The following is an 18,728-nucleotide window of genomic DNA, read 5'->3' as shown; positions in this document are numbered from 1 at the left end:
CTTTTACGTCTTTCACTGGCTTGAAAGTCGTGCCCATCCTCTTCACATAGGGTGTTTGCTTGTCCATGGTCCGGAGCATCTCTAAGAGCTCCTAGTTAGCAGCAGCTCCCTTGGCTAAGTCACAACACTTAACTTCGCACTCATACGCATGGCGCACTTTGGTGCTTACGGTGATGGTATCCATGGGGCTCAGCATTTTGATCTTTAGTTAGGTGTAGTTAGGGATAGCCATGAACTTCGCATAACATGGTCGCCCGAGTTTTTACCATTCGTGGATATGTTGTTAGCTAGGAAACATGTTTGTAGGCTATTGTTGCTCTGTTTACTATAGAAGCTTAATATATAGCTATTTCTGAAGCTTGTAAGGAAGCTATTTGGTTGAGAGGGTTATGCTCTAAAATTTATGGGGTTGCCTATTACATCACTATATATTGTGATAGATAGAGTGCTATTTGTCTAATTAAAGATCAAATATTTTTTATAAAAGAACAAATCACATTGATGTGAGATATAATTTATTTAAGGTGTCATTGCTAGAGGTGGTATTACGGTATCCAAGATAAATACTAATGACAATCCTACTGATATGTTAATAAAGTCTATTCTAGAAACTATGTTTGAGCTATGCCATGGCTTAGTTAAGGTCTTGGTTTGAGGGACTAAAGATTAATCCCTTCATTTTAGTCTCATTTAATCTCTAAATTGCCAAATGGTAGGACTAAAATATGGTTGTTTTAGTCTATAGTCTCTTAAGGGGTTATTAAAAGAGACTAAATCATATTAATTTCACTTTTGGCCTCTCATTTATTTTAGTTACACTAATTGCGGAAGAATTTTAAGGGATGTTCTGGTCATCTTATAATTTATTTAATGTGCAAAATATTTTTAGTCTCTATAACTAAACAGGGTAAGGACTAAACTTTAGTCCCCTAACTAAACTTTAGTCCTTGGACTAAAGGAACCAAACATGCCATTAATATTTTAGTCTAAGGCCCCTTTTGGTTTTAGGGACTAAAGAGTGGTCCCTCAATTTTAGTCCCTAAATTGCCAAACTGTGGGACTAAAATAGGGACTAAACTGTTTTAGTCTCAGTCCCACAAATGTTGACTAAAAGGGACTAAACCATATAAATTCTACTTTTGCCTCTTCTTTATTTAAGTTGTACTAATGGCGGGAGAGTGCTAAGAGATATTTTGGCCTTCTTATGGTTCATTTAATGTGTTTTGAATACTTTTAGTCCCTAGAACTAAACAAGGTAGGGACTAAATGTTAGTCTTCTAACTAAACTTTAGGAACCAAACGGGCCCTAAATCCTAGTGACTTCTAACGATGGATTATTGAAGTGGGTTGATCGATTGTCACTTTATTTGATATAAGATAGAATTCATTATAAAGTAGATTATTGAAGTGGGTTTATCGATTGTCACTTTATTTGATATAAGATAGAATTCATTATAAAGTAGATTATTGAAGTGGGTTGATCGATTGTCACTTTATTTGATATAAGATAGAACTCATTATAAAGTAGAGTTTATTGGAATATGATCCGAATCCTAACATGACTCTTGTAGATAGTTTAGCCCCATGGTTGAGGGTCCTAGTTATGTTAATTAGCGAATTTATCTTCGTATTTAACTGCAAGCAGTCCGGCCTATAAATGCATACTGTAAGCCGCACATCAAGAGTCGACTACTCATCTTCCGTGTTTTGTGAACTTTACTAGTATAGTGAATACAATGAAAATCACGAGTTAGCATCCATGATTTTTTTTTCATACAAGAGTTCTCCACGTAAAACATGTCTCGTGTTCGATCTATATTTACATTATTTGATAACATCTGCCATATGTTATCCCACTAATATCTTATTGGAGATATATTTGGAAGATGCTGGAGGTGCTCAAAACACTTCCGAGGAACAACTTATTCTGGCGGAATTTGTCCTAATGATACATATTTTCCATCAGTTCAATTCTTGGCCCATGCTGCTCAGTTGGTATGGCCGAGGACAACAACATCTAAATATTATGGGGCTGTTTGGTTCAGCTTTTTTCTGACCAACTTTTCTGAAAATCTGGCTGTGGGGAGAATCTGGCTGTGGGAGAATCTGAGTATCATTACGATTATGTGTGTAGGAAGATAAAGTTGTTCATAAGGCTCAGGATCTAGAAAGTGATGAATTCCTACTATTACAACGACTCAACCGATTATGTGTTTATTTGATTTTAGATGGTTTTTGCCCCCAACGAATTTTATAGAAGCTGGCTGAAAAGCTGAGCGTTTGACAGTACGCAGTAGCTTTTGGTGGCCAGAAGCTGCCAAAAGCCGAAACAAACAGGGCCTATGTTATGACAGTAGGTTTCTCTCTTCCTGTGAAGTCCTTGAGCTTCGAAACAGACAAAGCCAGGTCTGCATTAGAAATTATCAAAGATTAAGTATTGGCATGTAAATAATTTCAAAGTTGAATATAAAAAATTCCATGGAAGAGCACAAGATAGTAACCTATTAAAGGCTTCAAAGCTGTTTGAGCATCGAGACTATGCTTCGAGATATCAGATTCAAATTGTTCTATGTAGAGGCGGATAGTAGCTCCAGCAGATCCGGTTCCCTGCAGGAGCATACTTAATCATATTGTTTTAGATCAAACGTCAACAATTTTTATATATTTTTCAGGAAACGAAGCAACAGATGTACCGAAAGCCGGAAGATAATCCTAGATCCATCAGTGAAAACAAATCGAAGTCCTTGTTTTGATACCGTACTACCGTCTACCTGTGATATGGAAGCAAAAGGGTGATTTATGCCATTCATTTCACACATGCAGGGGAGCGGAAGAGAGAAGCAGATCATACAGGATCAGTATAGCTGAAATCATCAGCAAATTGGAGGGTGTAATTTCCTGCATCACAAAATCGAAAGCATCATTTTTCAGCAGGTTTCCTTACAAAGTAAAATCAAGAGCAACTAGATAAAAAGGATGCATGCAAACAAACCGTATTTCTCTCCAGGCTTGCTATTTGCCATAACATCTCTAAGGTGATCCATCATCTGGTTTGCACTGTGTGATTCACACGCCTGTAGAATTACAAAATCATTGGTTAAACCAAAAAAACTCAGCCAACTTAGGAGGAATTAGGTGGCTTTTTAATTAAGAAGAAATATGCACTCAAATTATTCTTGGCAAATTCAGATTACTATGACTGTGCAAGAAATTTGATCAGGTGGTTCCAAGATATATGGCCTTAAGTGTAATATCAGGAAACCATTTGATTAAATACCTCATAATCGTATCTAGAAAAGAAATTCCTGCCATAGGTTTTCCAGTGCTCCATAGCAATATCTTCAACTGACACTAATCTCTCTCCGACCTTCTTATCCTTGTTCCGGTGTGCAAGTATGGAAAGCCAAGCCAGAACAGCCCTGAGAGTCAAGAGTTGATAAGAGTATGGAAGTTGTCTACAGACATTTCACACAAACAGAAACATGAATGATGTCCAAAGCTTCTCTGTTTAGAACTTACAAAGAAAAAATTGATTAACAAAATCTACAGCTGATAAGTAATTTACTTCTTACCAGATGCCATCCTTCTCTCTGATGTGATCAGATCCAGTCCCAAAACTTTCCTCTCCACAAATAGACAATTTTCCTGCATCCATTAGGTTGCCAAAAAATTTCCAGCCTGTTGGAACCTAAGAAGTGGCATCTTAGTCTTAGATGATCAAGTAGAAATTACAGGTTTACAACACTTTGTCAGTTTGTATATATGACAATGAACAGTGAAGCTCTATGGCAATGGTACCTCAAAGAATGGAACATTCAATTTCTCGGCAACACGATCAAGAGCACCACTGGTTGGCATTGATCTCGCGAGTCCCTAAAAAATAGTTCAAGCTTAAAGACTCCTACCATCTCCAAGACAAAAATGAGAAGCAAGCGAAGTGACATCACATTACTTTTGTACCAAACTGGAAATAAGGAATTGCTGTCTGTGCATTGGCTGCAATTATTGCAACAGAGTCTGATGGGGTAATAAAGAACCTTTTCCCAAGAATCATGTTCCGATCACCATCACCTGAAACAATTCATGCTTATCAGTTGTTATTCAGTTAGACCAAGCATTTGCTTGAAACAATAAATAAATATCACTATAAAATGCAACAAACCAAATATAGAATGGAGTAGTTATGAAAATGGTCAGGAAAAGTGTAAACTGTTTTATTTTCATATATCTTTTAAAGAAATGAAATTGAAAGTGATATTGCTGGAAACGCACACAGCACCAGCATATAGTTAGTATTGGTCGGTGATTCTATGGTAAAAAGATGGTAACAAAGTACCATGCCACCTTACAAACCAACAAGAATAAACAATTCAAACATCTAACAATACGTGGTTTAAGTTCAAGAAAGCACAAGGCAAAGTTGACATAAATTTCAACATGGAAGAGGGGCAGCAGGGCGCGGAAGTCATTTGTCGTGACTGCAAGTAAGGGAGTAAGTCACATGGATGGGGATGGGTCGGCTAGAGTTAAGCATTGGAGCATGCATAGGGATGTAAATGGTCAGATACACACAGATGTCTACAGGTATGCATACAGATAGCTATAATGTTTCTCAGATTCAGATTCAAAAATGGATAGTGTCAGCTATGTCTAGGGCTGGAAACGAGCCGAGCCGAGCTCGGCTCGGTGCGGCTCGGTGCATGAACGAGCTCGGCTCGGCTCGCCTCGGCTCGTCCATTCCACGAGCTGGCGAAAGAGGCTCGGCTCGACCTTGGCTCGCGAGCCGGCTCGGCTCGCAGGCCATATTCTGGTAATTATCGTTGCATTATGTGGTGAATTAACATTATGTAAATTTGAAATATAGAATCATCATTCTACATTATGAGTAAATTAAATTATAACTTGTAATATATTCATCATCAAAGACTAAAAAATGAGCTATTATCCATAAAGTATCTAATATTCATTATTATTCCATAAATTGATCATTTTTGCAAGGCTCGCGAGCTCGAGCCGGCTCGCGAGCCTCAAACTAATTTTCCAGCCCTAGTTGTGTCAGATAAGATATGAATGGATATCAACATCATATATATGTGTGTGTTTTGAGTATTAAGATACAGACACGATATCAGATATTGGGTATCTAGACTCTACGGACAGATCTAAACTCCTAACCAAGGTTATCACGGCGCCACGGTGAAGACAAGCGCCAACTGGGCGCCTGGGCACCTAGGTGCCAATTAGGCATCAACGCTCTAGCAGGACATCAGAAGGTCAATACTTAGTAATTAGCAGCAATTTAGAGATTAAGAGTACAAGTTCATACTTCATAGCAAACAAATATAGGTAAATTGCTTAAATGGTCGGAAATGATAAAAATAGATACCACTTTGATATTGCGGTTTCCGTTACAAATTCTGTTTTCCCCAAATATGCCTTAAAACCTATAAACGAAATGTGGTAAACTTTACATTTCCGCTTTCATCTATAGCACGGAGTTTGCCAGCACAACAGCAGTGCATTTTCAGATTTAAATGACAATGTTAAGTTAGAAACTAAAAACTTCTTATAAAATAAGAATTCAAATGTAAATATGTGCACTAGCGGTATGTAATTTACATGGACAGTTCTAGATATGCACTAAATCTAACTGAATGAAATGGAGTAAATTACTAGCTTCTACATGACCATCATTCAGTTCACAAGGTCAATGGCTAAAAGAATTCTCTTCGAGAAAGGAAAGCCAGAGAGAATGTATGATTTGATAACTTCTGAATAAATCTAAGCTAGTGGATTAATGCTTTCATAGAATGCTTCATCTTGAACTGACAACTTTTCATTGCATAAGCTAGAACATTGAACTTTGGGCATATCCAATACTGAGAACATGGTAACAAAGTAGCAGTCTGGGTCCAGACATACCATCACTTGCTGCACCAAAGTCAGGTGCATGGGTTCCAAACATAGTAAAAACAAGCTCCTTAGCGTAACTGTAAAACAACAACAGTCAATTAATTAGTACATCCTGTAAATCTTAAATTATTGTATCACTAGGATTTCATTTCGGCATAAGAAATTGAAAATTCAACTAGTGTCTTCGAAACATAGGGTTTCATTGAAATTCCAATCAATTAGCAAAGAAGAGTTGTTTCAAAAAAGTATAAAAAAGTAGAAAATAAATGGATAAATATTTGTTCACATTTTGATAAACATAACCCTTATACCAGAATTGATACACATACGTTAGATTTGGATCTGGATGGCCATTTCCAAAATCTTCAAGAGGCACCCCATTTAATATGCAGTCCTGAAAACAAGGTATTTAGCATCAAACGAAATAATCTTTCAAGACAACTAAAGGCTTTGTATCAAGTAAATTAATGTGCTACCGGATCAGCTCCAAGTTTCTCAACAAAAATGGGTCCGGCATACGCACCAGTAATTGCATGCATTGCATCAAATATGAACCTGTAAAATTGAGCCAAATATTTAACTTAATATGTGCTTTTTAATAACATGCTCATATTACCAAGAACAACCAATGAGAAACTTTTGCTAAGAATAGCCAAAGACACTGGTGAATAAGAACATGTACGAATAGTACGTCAATATGAACATGAGGATTATAAGGGGTTTAACCGTTTAGTAGCTACATTATTACTCAAGTAACACACTCACTATAAAATGTAAATACAAAAAAAAGATACATAGAGAGTCAGAGAGAGGAAGACCTGAAATCAGGCCGAGAAAGCAAATCCTTGATAAGTTGGAAGTCAAACACATTCTGCAAGCCAAAACAAACAAATTATTAGTGAAACAAAAACAGGGTATTGCTCCGTAATATTCACTGCATACCTCCATTAGTTCAAGGTAATCTGAAACAGGATCTATCACTTCTATGGCGAAATCACCATAGCTTACAACTCCAACAGAGGACAAATCAGTATCAGGAATGTCTGCTGTTTTTATTTCAGAAATCTGCAGCAGAAAATTAGCATTGCACATCAGCAACAATACAAGAAACGAACAGTAGATATGCATATGATGATTTATAGTGTAAAATCAAATGTTAAAGCTACATACTGATAGTGTGTTTCCATAAATTTGATCAGTAATCGTCTCCGGTGCTGGCTGTCCACTGCTGTAGTTAAACTGTGAGAAAACAATATTTTACATCAGAATAGTTTGAAATCTCACGAATAAGGTAACAAAATTGCATCATCTTTAAATATCACCATACGAATATATTTTTTTTTCATTCCAAATATTAGCTAAAGCATAACTAGATGTGTTGTCAATTGCTTGATTTGCAAGATGCAGAAAATATATAAACATGTAAAGAATTTTATTTGTCTTTTTTCCCATAAAAGGAACATCCATGGCTGGTAACCTTGATTTCTAGAAATAGTAAAGTTTTTGTTCAGTACTGCTCGCTCAAACATTCCATGTCATTATCCACTTGGATTCAATAAATCACCACTGTAGAAGGAAAACACAATACACATCTTTTTATTGCCTAGCACACCTTAATACCCCAGTCATTGTCTGGTCCACCTGGATTATGGCTTGCACTCATGATAAAGCCGCCATTGGCCTAAAAAATATAGAAACCATACAAAAATAAAAAAAAAATGGACAAAGTGGATAGTCATCCACATAATTAATTTATAGAAGATCCAAAGCATACTTTTCTTTTACGAATTACAGCAGATACAGCAGGTGTTGACAGTAGACCATTCCTGCAGACAAAATGATGACCATTCAGACAATAACAAGACATGAAGTATGGGAAATAAAAAGTTCGGTAGAGGAATACTGGGAAAGCATGTTAAATCGAAGGAAAGTATATATCATTTCCAAAGAACAGCATCAACTCAACATCAAGTGATCAACATACAGAAAGATAGTTTTGTGGCAGAATCATAAAATTGTTTAATTGAATATTTTATGTGTTCACAGGGTGCATGCTGCAAGCTTTAATCTGTATTCTATGAATAAACGTACATGATAATCTACTGGAAGTTTTTCAATAATTTTAGTTGAACAAATAGGCCCACCTCTAATAGTTTCTGATTCATTCTTAAAAAATGATAATTTCAGCTGATTCCTTACCTGCCAACTATGATCTTCTGAACTCCATTTCCAGCTGCAATCTTAATGATGATCTATAGTTCCAGCAGTACAGGTACTCACAAATATGTACAAACAAACATGGGTCAAATAAATATGTGCTCATTCTACAGTTTAATCTGTACCTGAGCAGCCTCCTTGTTAAAGTACCGGCCATCACCCCCAAGTACAAGGGTTGCACCCACATAATCTTCAGGGGGCAAGGAATTGAATAGAGCCTTGAAACCACAGAAAATGGATAAATCAATAGGGCTTATGATCTACATAAGTGCAACAGCAACAAATTGCAGCACACCTGAATCCAATTAGCAAGGTAGTTCTCCTGCTGGAATACTTTCACCTGAAAAGAACAGCACAGAATGCTATCGCAATCCATTATGTGTCACCATACAGGAACCTGTACAGCAATGTTTTCCAGAGGAATAAAATATACTACTAAATCTGCATAGCTCGGAAGCAATCAAATGGAGAACCTTTTTCCTCAGGCCACTAGTCCCAGTCTTCTGCCCCTCAACTGGCTTGGTCGGGATTGAACTGATCTACACAAAAAATTACAGTAATGATTATGTGAGATTGTGCATCACACCAAAAGTACAAGACAACTCGATGGTCCCCTAAACCATTGTTTCAAAAAGAAACTCCCCAATGGAGTATACAATGGTTCCTAAGTTGAAAAACGCATGAACACATGCATTTTTTAGAATGATAGAGCTCTGCCCAGTCTTAGCATTGACAACGACTGCTATGCAAGCAGTCCTTCTGTGCAAGCGTGCAAGCAAACCATCTGATCCATTAGATCGTGATCCAACCGTAGGTCACATTTAACACTTAAACCCTTCCATCACCAGTTCAATAATCTTTATAAAAAAACCCTTAACAAATAATTGTTGTATCTGCGGTTGGATCGTAATCTAATAGATCAGATGATTTGCTTCCACGCTTGCACAGACGGACTGCTTGCATAGCAGTCGTTGCCCTTAGCATTAAGCAAAGACACACATGTTCAGATATAGCATTCAGGTGGGGAACACCTATCCATAGAAAGAAAACCAAAAACCGAAACAGAACTATTAAAGCAAACATTAAACTAAACCAGTTGTCCTTCTTGCCTTCATCCTCCACAGAAAGACTAGCGAATAGCATCAGCTTCACTTCTTCAGGCACATTCCTGCTCTTCCAGTTATGAACACATGCATATAAGCTACAGTGACGGATAATTAATCCAAAACACAGCAAGGGCACCACACAAGCAGTTTTGCAACAAATGCGTCTGGAGAAACAAACGAACCCGCAAAAACTATGGATCCCAGCAGAAAAAACGCAACCCAAATCGGGCTCCACGAAAAACAAAATAGCACATACATTCGCGCGCCCACACATCTCAGACACGGTCGGTGGGCCCAAATTCTGACGGGAAGGGATGATTACAAGTACAATTGCACGGGATGGAGGCATGGAGCCCTAGAACCCGGCGCCACCAATCCGACCACTCAAAAACCCAAACTCCCAAAGGGACGGGAGACGACTTCACGCCTCAACGGCGGCCGGAAACGGCGGGATGGGGAATGGGGTCTAAACCAGAGGAACCATACCTTGAGCGCCTGGGCGGCTGACGGCGTCCCGGCGGAGGAGCAGCGGGCGACGAAGAGCGCGCCCTGGCGGGCTGCGGCAGTGGCCCGCGGTGGTGTGGATCGGATGGTGGAGAGCAGCGGGCATAGGCGAAGCGCGTGCATTGTAGGCATCGTGGCCGCTGGCCGGCTCCGGTAGCAACGCCGTCGGCGCTAGACACGACACGGGAGTGAGAGAGTGTCGGGAGAGAAGTGATCGAGAGGGGCGACGGGCGAGGCCGCGAGGGCAGTTTGTGTGGTGGTGGGAGTCTGGGAGAGGGACACGAGAATAGCTACGATAAGCTACGTCCAAGACAGCTCACGAAAATGGACGAGAGAGATAAGAGAAAAAAAATCTAACGTGGACGAGAAAGAAAAAAGGAAAAAAGAATGAAGTTGGCGTTTGCGGCTCAGGTGGTCGTATACTCGTATCGCCTGCTAGACACGACAACCTTCATGATTTGTGGGGGCCGCATGATAGGACGTGGCCTGGCTACGAAATGAGCTCCCGACAGCGGCAAACTTGTGGCCAGCGCACCAAGCTACGGAGGACTATGCTGAGCTTGTGGCCGGCGCGCCAAGACCAAACTGTTGGTTTGAATTTTATTCGGACTCGGTCACCAGATCAAGTTACATCTCGCGTTTTAGTTGTGTAATAATCATCTTGATTGTATACTTTTTTATAGCGATCTCTCCTTTAATTTATAACAGGTAAATAAATAGAAAATATGACCGGTACACCAAGCAATACTTGTTGATACCATCTCAAACTTCTACATATCTAACTAGATATGATCTATCTCTAGCTAGAAAACTGTCACTACCATTTATACTTTATCGAACACCGTTCGTCGATTTTTATTGTGCGTCGGATTTTTATCTTTTCATGACGACCTCCTCCAATCATAAAAATATGCACCTAAGTTTCATTTGATTTAGTGACTAGACTTACGAGGTTGAGATCATAAAACTATAACTGTGGTATCAGAGCCAGGTTTATTACCCAAACTCTAACATTAAATGTCTTTAGTTTTGAAAGAACCCGAACAACAATACATTAAGACTCTAGGTTTTTAGCTTTACAGCAATAAGTAGAAGAAAGGGATCGTGAAATTGCAACTAATTTCTAACCCTAAATCAGAATTCCAAAATCTCCAAACCCTAACCCTAAAATCCTTAGATCGCACTCACTCGAGCAAATAAAAGAACAAGAAGAGGTTCAATGGTCTTACCTTAATCATCGGTGACGCTGACCGCCACAAAACGAGGCGCCACTGATGTTGGACTCGTGGTTGCATGCACTCGCATTTCTTAGGGCACCACCATAAGGCCGCTCAACGGTGGCACATTCACTCTCAGGTGTGTGTGTGTGTGCACTAGCGGGTTGTGCGCGCGCTTATGCCACTTTGACATGATCTATCTCTTACCAGAGTTGGAAAAGGAAGGATGAAGAGAGGACTCGCAAAGGAGAGGGCAAAGAGTCGTGTCGAGGAGAGAAGTGAAATGGCTATAGGGGGCGACGAAAAAAACGCCTTTTATACCCAATGTTGAGCGATATTAATCGTTGGATACTTGGATTGGAGCCAACGGCTCATATGCGTCTAGGGGGAGTGAACCTCTTTTGGCCTAGGTGGGTCACACTTTGGTCGCCTAGGCCTAGGTTGGAGGCTAATGCACACATGTCAAAATTTATCAAACCGACTATATTGGGTTGACACTCTGGGATGGTTTGGGCTAGTTTGGCCAAACAAAGTATATTTTATTTTATGTATTTTTAAGTATAAAAATACATATACATTATTTTTTAGCACTGTTTAAAATTGTACTTGCTAGAAGAATATTAAGTTAATTCTTTTGAGCTATGTTTTAAATTAAATTTAAGTTTTAGATAAGTGTTCGCTACTAAAATTTGTTTTATTCTTATTCTTTAATTAAATTGTAATCGATATGGATATTTATTTTTAGAATACTATAAGGATATTTATTTTTAGAATACTATAAGGAGTCGAAGCGAATATCATTTTAATAGTTTTTTATTCTACTCCAGTTCTACCTAAAGGTGATTTAGAATTGAAATAATTTTTCATCAAGTATTATGCATGTTTAATTTAAATGAATATTGAATTATTCATGTATATTGATTTAAGTTTGTTTGTTCCCAAAGCATCATTACCTAAGATTTTGAATCTCTTGAGTGTAATTTTGGACTCAAGTAATTGAATAGCTCCATTTATCCCTTTTGGAGGGAGAAGGTTGAGCTAACATTGGTATTAGCAGAAATATACTATGTGATTGATAATGCAAAGCATGTTGCCTCGGTACTGATAGAAGAAGGAACTTCTAAGGGAGCGAATAATGCAGTCTTAACCATGGCATATGATCTCGAATGTGTTATACGAAAGAGATCAAATAAGAAGTGCATGATGGTCATAGAGAGATCTATCGTACGAGTATACGATCTAGGGCTGGAAATGAGCCAAGCTGAGCTCGACTCGACTCGACTCGATGTGGCTCGGTGCAGCTGCAAGACGAGCCAGGCTCGGCTCGGTCCTGTTGCGAGTCTAACCGAGAGGCTCGGCTCGGTAACGGCTCGCGAGCCTCACATTAAATCACGTTTAGAGTATAAAGTATATATTTTTATTATATATAAGATAAAAATGATGTATTATATATTTTTAGACTACAATATAAGTGTATCTCATATCAAGTTTAAAAAATTTAATAAAATAGTTCAAAACATAATAATAATATGGTATAATAATATACTTGACGTTATTAGTTTGGCTCGGGAGCTGAACTGAACTGGCTCAGCTCACAGTTCTGACGAGCTGCGAAATCAGACTCAACTTAGACTCGTTTTGGCTCGCGAGCTGACCCAAGCCTTACCGAGCCCGAGCCAAATTTCCACCCTCACCCACCCAGCGTCTCGACCGAATTTTTTGTTTTTGAGTCCTTTTTGTGTTAAAAATTTCCAATTAGACCCCCAGAAAACTTAAATGCAATTTTGGACCCATTTCTCGGCGCCATGAGCTATGGCGCCGAGTTTACACATCTCGGCGCCATAGATCTTGGCGCCGAGCTACCTGCCGCGCAGTCGTCCACGAGCTGACGCGGCGTCGACGTGGTACCGAGCTCGGCGCCAAGATCTATGGCGCCGAGCTCAAATATATAACCACAAAGCTTGTCTAGCTCGGTTGGCAGAGCGCAAGGCTCTTAACCTTAAGGTCGTGGGTTCGAGCCCCACCGTGAACATATTTTTTTGTCTTTGTCACTGATTTGTTTTTTTATTGTCCAGATTTTTTTGTTTATGCCGCTGATTTGTCCGTGCGTTCAATATTTTTTTGTCTTTGTCACATTTTTTTTCTGCAGTTCCTAGATTATGTGTTGTGTCTCTGTCGTCATGCATGCTTACTCATCTGCACTGGCTGGCTGCAGAAACCTTAATTATTAGCTTTTTTTTCTCTGGATGCATGGATCGACGACACTGCAGGGCTAACACACAAATCATGCATGTGCACAGTACACTGATGGATATGCATGGATCGGATGGAGAGTGATGCTACTAACTAGTTGATGGAATGGAAGAGCTATCAACCGATCAGTGATGGTCTAGTTTTGCAGCAGTAGTTCATCAGAATTCATTCAATTCAAAAGGAAGGGAAAAGGATGAACATCTAGCTTACAAATAATACACTAGTACGTAGCTAGCTAGTGCACCAATTAGTGGAGTCTGAGGCGGGAAGCATCGAATTAAAAAGCACGGACAAATCAGCGGCATAAACAAAAAAAAATCTGGACAATAAAAAATAAATCAGTGACAAAGACAAAAAATATTGAACGCACGGACAAATCAGCGGCATAAACAAAAAAATCTGGACAATAAAAAACAAATCAGTGACAAAGACAAAAAGATATGTTCATGGTGGGGCTCGAACCTACGACCTTAAGGTTAAGAGCCTTATGCCCTGCCAACTAAGCTAAACAAGCTTTGTGGTTATATATTCGAGCTCGGCGCCATAGATCTTGGCGCCGAGCTCGGTGCCACGTCGACGCCGCGTCAGCTCGTGGAGGACAGCGCGGCAGGTAGCTCGGCGCCAAGATCTATGGCGCCGAGATGTGTAAACTCGGCGCCATAGCTCATGGCGCCGAGAAATGGGTCCAAAATTGCATTTAAGTTTTCTGGGGGTCTAATTGGAAATTTTTGACACAAAAAGGACTCAAAAACAAAAAATTCGGGCGTCTCGAAATGCTTTAAAAGCTCGCACTGGAAATATCTTATCCTCGACGCCGCGCGCCACGACGCAGCACGCCCAAGAAACCCCGTGTCCTCACAAAAACCCTGCCTGCCGGAGATGGCCAGCGGCGACCTTCTCCTCCGCGCCCACGCCGGCGCCCCGGTCCTAGCGAGGGCCTTCTCCTGCCGCCTCCTAGTCCCGGCGAGGCGCCGCAGCGGACTAATCTCACCTCTGGCCGCTTCCAAGGTCGGCATCGCCGACGTCGTTGGGCGGGTCAGGTCGGGCGGCGCCGACCAGAAGAGGCGACGCAGGGATGCGAAGGAGGGATTTGGGTTCTCCGGGGTGGCCACGAGGAGAGAACTTATCGACGACGAGAAGGTGGAGCAGGACGAGGAAGATGAAGCTCTCAAGTTGGGAGTGGAGAAGAATGGTGGCGAGACGGGAGGTGTGGATGGCTCGTACCTCAGTGAGACACGGTAATGTTTTGCACCGCAATTGTGTAGTCTGAAATTTTCAGCTGCAATGTGCTTACGATTTTAGATAAGATCCTCGGGCTGTTGGTGTTTGGTGTTTTTCTACTAGTAAATTAAGCTAGATAGACAATGAAAGGTTACATTGCTCGTTTAGATAATCAAGTCTCACTGGGTTGTAGTAGTGGCCCATGTTAGAGTAAGCCTTTCCAAACTACAACTCAGTTGCGGCCACCTTTTTTGTAGCGCTTGTGAGCTCTAAGTTTGGATATATAATTTGATATTGGGAGCTAACCTGTTAGGCTCCATCTTATTTTTGTCTTGCATTTGCAGCTTTTGTTTTCAAATTTTGGTTTGTTGAATGCGATGCGTGTTCCAGGTTTGTTGTTTTTAATTTTTTGTTTGTTGAATGCTTTGCATGTTGCAGGTTTGATCAATGTGCTATTTCCCCTTTATCGATGAAAGCCGTCAAAGATGCTGGATATGAAAGGATGACTGAGGTGCAGGAGGCAACTCTGCCCATAATTCTTCAAGGTCGGTGAAAATGCAAAAGCTATTGCTTAGCATTATAAAATTAAATCTTGGGAGGTCTTGAAGGTGACATTTCAATATTTTGTTGCCATGTAGGCAAGGATGTTCTTGCAAAGGCAAAGACAGGAACTGGGAAAACAGTTGCCTTTTTGGTATTACTTCTTGTTCTTCAGTCACATGGTTAATCTGATGTTATTAGGAGCAGCTGAATTATTGCAGTGAAATTATCTAGTCAATTTCTGTAAAAGGAAAAAAACAAAACAAAACTATCTAGTCACTATACACGTTTTGACCATTGTTACAGCTTCCAGCGATTGAGGTTCTCTCCACTCTACCTCATCAGCGGGGTCAGTTACGGCCACCTATAAATTTGCTGGTGATGTGCCCTACTAGGGAGCTTGCAAACCAAGTGGCTGTTGAGGCCAGGAAGCTTCTCAGGTATCATCGCACGTTGGGTGTGCAGGTTGTAATTGGTGGCACAAGATTAACTCAAGAGCAACGAAGCATGCAAGCTAACCCATGTCAGGTTGTTGGCATCAACTACAATGTGTTATTATCTGCGAGTGATATATGTACTAACTCTTAGTCGTTATCTTACAGATTCTTGTTGCTACACCAGGAAGGCTTAAGGATCATCTTGAGAACACACCTGGGTTTTCTACCAGGCTCAAGGGTGTGAAGGTTCTTGTTCTTGATGAAGCTGACCGCCTGTTGGATATGGGATTTAGAAGAGATATTGAGAAAATAATTGCTTCAATTCCTAGAGAACGGCAAACACTGTTATTTTCTGCTACTGTTCCAGAAGAGGTATCCCTTTTTATCTCATTGTCCCCCATTTTATCCTGAACAATCTAATGAACTGAAGTTCTATTGTTAGGTCCGCCAAATTTCTCATGTGGCAATGAAGAAAGATTATAGGTTCATTAACACTGTTAAAGAGGGTGATGAGGAGACACATGCACAGGTTTAGAACTTTATATCCATCATTTCTTTGAGCTGTAACTACAAAATCGTAAAGCTTGCTAGTTGTTAAACACCCTACCTTTTTTCTTTTTTTGGCATTAGGTGAGCCAGATGTACATGGTTGCACCACTAGACTTGCATTTTTCTATCCTATATGATGTATTGAAGAAACATGTCGCAGAAGATGCAGACTACAAAGTAAGTGACTTCAAGTTGCCAGCTTAAGCTTATCTTAGGAAGTTCAATCTGTCATTTCTCATACAATTTGGCAGGTTATTATATTCTGTACTACTGCAATGGTCACCAAACTTGTGGCTGAAGTTCTCTCCCAGCTGAAACTGAATATAAGAGAGATTCATTCCAGAAAGTCGCAGTCTGCAAGAACTAAGGTCTCAGACGAATTCAGGAAATCAAAAGGTTTGATACTGGTCAGTTCAGACGTATCTGCCCGGGGCGTTGACTATCCTGATGTCACTCTTGTAATACAGGTGTGTTGTAACTAACGCTGAATTATGTGCTTTAGTTCCTGACTATCTGTAAACTAGAGCTTTGATCGTGCATATGTTAGTCCTTTTCTGAGAAAAGATCGTCAAAATTTACTCTCTTGCAGGTTGGAGTTCCTGCAGATAGAGAGCAGTACATACATAGACTAGGCCGGACCGGACGGAAAGGCAAGGAAGGGCAAGGACTCCTACTATTGGCACCTTGGGAAAAATATTTTCTTGGTGCTGTTAAGGATTTGTCAATAGCAGAGTCTGCTGTACCACCAGTTGATTCAAGTGTTGAGACAGAAGTAAGCAGCATGCACTATTTATTTTCTACATGGCTCTCTGATTCAGTCAGTCTTCTCCTAGCTATGCATGTATTCTTTTTAACCTGTTCAGAAAATCTATACTCAACCTTTTCTGCCTGTAAATATAACATAATCATTGTGTTGTATTCTTTTTTCTGCTTGATTTGGTAGGTCAGAAATGCGGTCAGAAAAGTAGAGATGAAGAGCAAAGAATGTGCCTATCAAGCATGGTTAGGGTACTACAACTCGAACAAGACCATTGGTCGAGATAAGTCCAGACTTGTTCACCTTGCAGAAGAGTTCAGCCAAAGCATGGGTCTTGCAGTTCCTCCAGCCATACCGAGAAACATTCTTCGCAAGATGGGCCTTAACAATGTCCCTGGGCTTCGTTCATCATAATCTCGATGTCACGATATCAAGCAGAAGACGTGTGCTACAGCACAGTACATGCATTTGACCAGCCATAATGCTGTTAACTTCGTAAACAACACTTGTTGCTGGACTTAAGTACCGCAGTTAACATAAGCAGATTGGTTTGCTGATGACCTGAAGTTTCTACAAGCATCCTCATTTCCAACCCGTACACAAGTCCTCGGGTGTAGCCAGAATATGCATTCATTTTGAAGCCAAATTTTGTTCGGTCGAGACATCAACACTTCACAGAGAATGCTCAAACAGACAAGGTGATTCTACGTATACAAGGATTTGTCAAAAGCATAGTGATGTGTATGAAGTATTAAAAGTTCGGGAAGAAAAATGCGCTTTCCTGATTTATCGTCATATAGGGGAATGCATGTGTTCAGTTTCAAATTCTGACGTTGTTTGTACGCGAATGAAAAGAAAGGTATAGGGTTGTGTAGGGGCAACAACTACTATACAAACAACCGTTAGATATAAACATGCAAGCAGGTCACTCGGTCTGTTAGATCTAGATCCAATCATATGTTATACTAGGTGAGTGCCCGTGCGTTGCAACGGGATCATATAATACCAATAAAAATATATATATAACACGGAATGATAGGAGCGTTAATAAGTAGTAGAGATTTTACCAATGAAATTACACGGAGCCCAAAAGAGTAAAATTTGTTGAAATTATATGGAGAAGGGGGTCGCATATGGATGATGTGCACATAAAGGTGATTAGAGATGAAGCGGGATGTCTCGCACCACGTGTATGGACACCGAGGAAAGCGGCAACACGGCACCGCGCAACGTGCTGACGAGGAACTTGAACAGAGAGGAGGTCTAGACCTTGAAGACGACTGGGAGGGATGTGTGCAGGGAGCGGAGGCAGAGGTCGACATGGCACTTGGAGTTGGCAAGTCGATCACCACTTCATCCTCCTCCACCTCCAAGAGAATCACTCCCTCCTTCTGCAATAGAATCATCCCCTCCGCCTCATATCTATAAATAATTTAAGGAAATGTTTAATTATTTATTTATAATAACTGTATATATACTTATTTCTTTACTTATTCATTTATTTATAGACACATTTTGAAATGTTTAAAAAATAATATCGATGGGTCAAACAACAAACACTAATTAGCTAGCTCCTTTTTATGGTATACGCGTACGTACGTGCCGAAGGTTAATCGTTGGCGTGTCCCGGTATATTTGCAGTATTGTCCAGTCCATATTAGGTGCATATCTAAGTAAACAGTAAAAAATTAGCCTGATATATGGTGTACATCTAAGTATACGGTACAAAATCATAAGTTCCCAAAACGAGCGACCCGGCCACAACATCTAAGCAGAAGAGCTTCCATCTTACATTGAAGGGAATCACTGACAGGAAGGCTAATCAAGAATTCGCTAAAGTCAGGCAGGAGGGCTAACTTTAGCGAATTCTACCAAACGCCAATAAGCAGGAAGCAGCCGGTAAAAACATTTCCTTTCATTTCTTTTTATATTATAAGAAAAAGTGTAGACTCCAGTGTGGTAGACTCGCTAGTGTAAAGTTCGATGGAGCAATCTTTCAGTTCCAAATGCCTTA

The 18,728-nt window shown here is 40.1% G+C and overlaps 2 protein-coding genes across 2 annotated transcripts; one reads left to right on the top strand and one right to left on the bottom strand.

Annotated features, from left to right (window-relative positions):
- Positions 1–1,728: 1,728 nt before the first annotated feature.
- LOC103651489 (phosphoglucomutase, chloroplastic) lies at positions 1,729–10,124 on the bottom strand. Its single transcript, XM_008677133.4, has 22 exons — positions 9,723–10,124; positions 8,604–8,669; positions 8,426–8,470; positions 8,256–8,348; positions 8,113–8,165; positions 7,688–7,739; positions 7,526–7,594; positions 7,084–7,152; positions 6,856–6,978; positions 6,732–6,784; positions 6,390–6,468; positions 6,243–6,307; positions 5,923–5,990; positions 3,953–4,071; positions 3,799–3,873; positions 3,573–3,688; positions 3,278–3,419; positions 2,993–3,074; positions 2,852–2,898; positions 2,694–2,771; positions 2,502–2,607; positions 1,729–2,408 (listed from the first exon to the last, which is right to left on the bottom strand). The coding sequence occupies exons 1-22, from the start codon at positions 9,870–9,872 to the stop codon at positions 2,341–2,343; spliced, it is 1,818 nt and encodes a 605-aa protein (XP_008675355.1). The 5' UTR covers positions 9,873–10,124; the 3' UTR covers positions 1,729–2,340.
- A 3,864-nt stretch (positions 10,125–13,988) lies between these two features.
- Positions 13,989–17,542, top strand: LOC103651490 (DEAD-box ATP-dependent RNA helicase 25). Its single transcript, XM_008677134.4, has 10 exons — positions 13,989–14,448; positions 14,870–14,976; positions 15,070–15,125; positions 15,278–15,499; positions 15,574–15,780; positions 15,851–15,937; positions 16,039–16,134; positions 16,209–16,424; positions 16,547–16,729; positions 16,901–17,542. Exons 1-10 carry the CDS (start codon positions 14,090–14,092, stop codon positions 17,126–17,128), a joined length of 1,761 nt encoding a protein of 586 aa, XP_008675356.1. The 5' UTR covers positions 13,989–14,089; the 3' UTR covers positions 17,129–17,542.
- Positions 17,543–18,728: the final 1,186 nt, after the last annotated feature.

This window comes from Zea mays, chromosome 3 (assembly GCF_902167145.1).
Source record: "Zea mays cultivar B73 chromosome 3, Zm-B73-REFERENCE-NAM-5.0, whole genome shotgun sequence".
Taxonomy (NCBI): domain Eukaryota; kingdom Viridiplantae; phylum Streptophyta; class Magnoliopsida; order Poales; family Poaceae; genus Zea; species Zea mays.
Note: the sequence above shows the minus strand (reverse complement) of the source record. Positions and strands in the feature narration are given on the sequence as shown.

Bases quoted from the DNA above. Each gene is read 5' to 3' on its own strand.
- LOC103651489 (XM_008677133.4), bottom strand. From the start codon at position 9,872: ATGCCTACAATGCACGCGCTTCGCCTATGCCCGCTGCTCTCCACCATC. The intron at 7,153-7,525 runs GTGTGCTAGGCA...GTTTTCTCACAG, and splicing joins ACAATGACTGGGGTATTAAG to TTTAACTACAGCAGTGGACA. The intron at 6,785-6,855 runs GTATGCAGTGAA...TTTGGCTTGCAG, and splicing joins ATTACCTTGAACTAATGGAG to AATGTGTTTGACTTCCAACT.
- LOC103651490 (XM_008677134.4), top strand. From the start codon at position 14,090: ATGGCCAGCGGCGACCTTCTCCTCCGCGCCCACGCCGGCGCCCCGGTC. The intron at 15,500-15,573 runs GTTGTTGGCATC...GTTATCTTACAG, and splicing joins TGCAAGCTAACCCATGTCAG to ATTCTTGTTGCTACACCAGG. The intron at 16,730-16,900 runs GTAAGCAGCATG...TTGATTTGGTAG, and splicing joins ATTCAAGTGTTGAGACAGAA to GTCAGAAATGCGGTCAGAAA.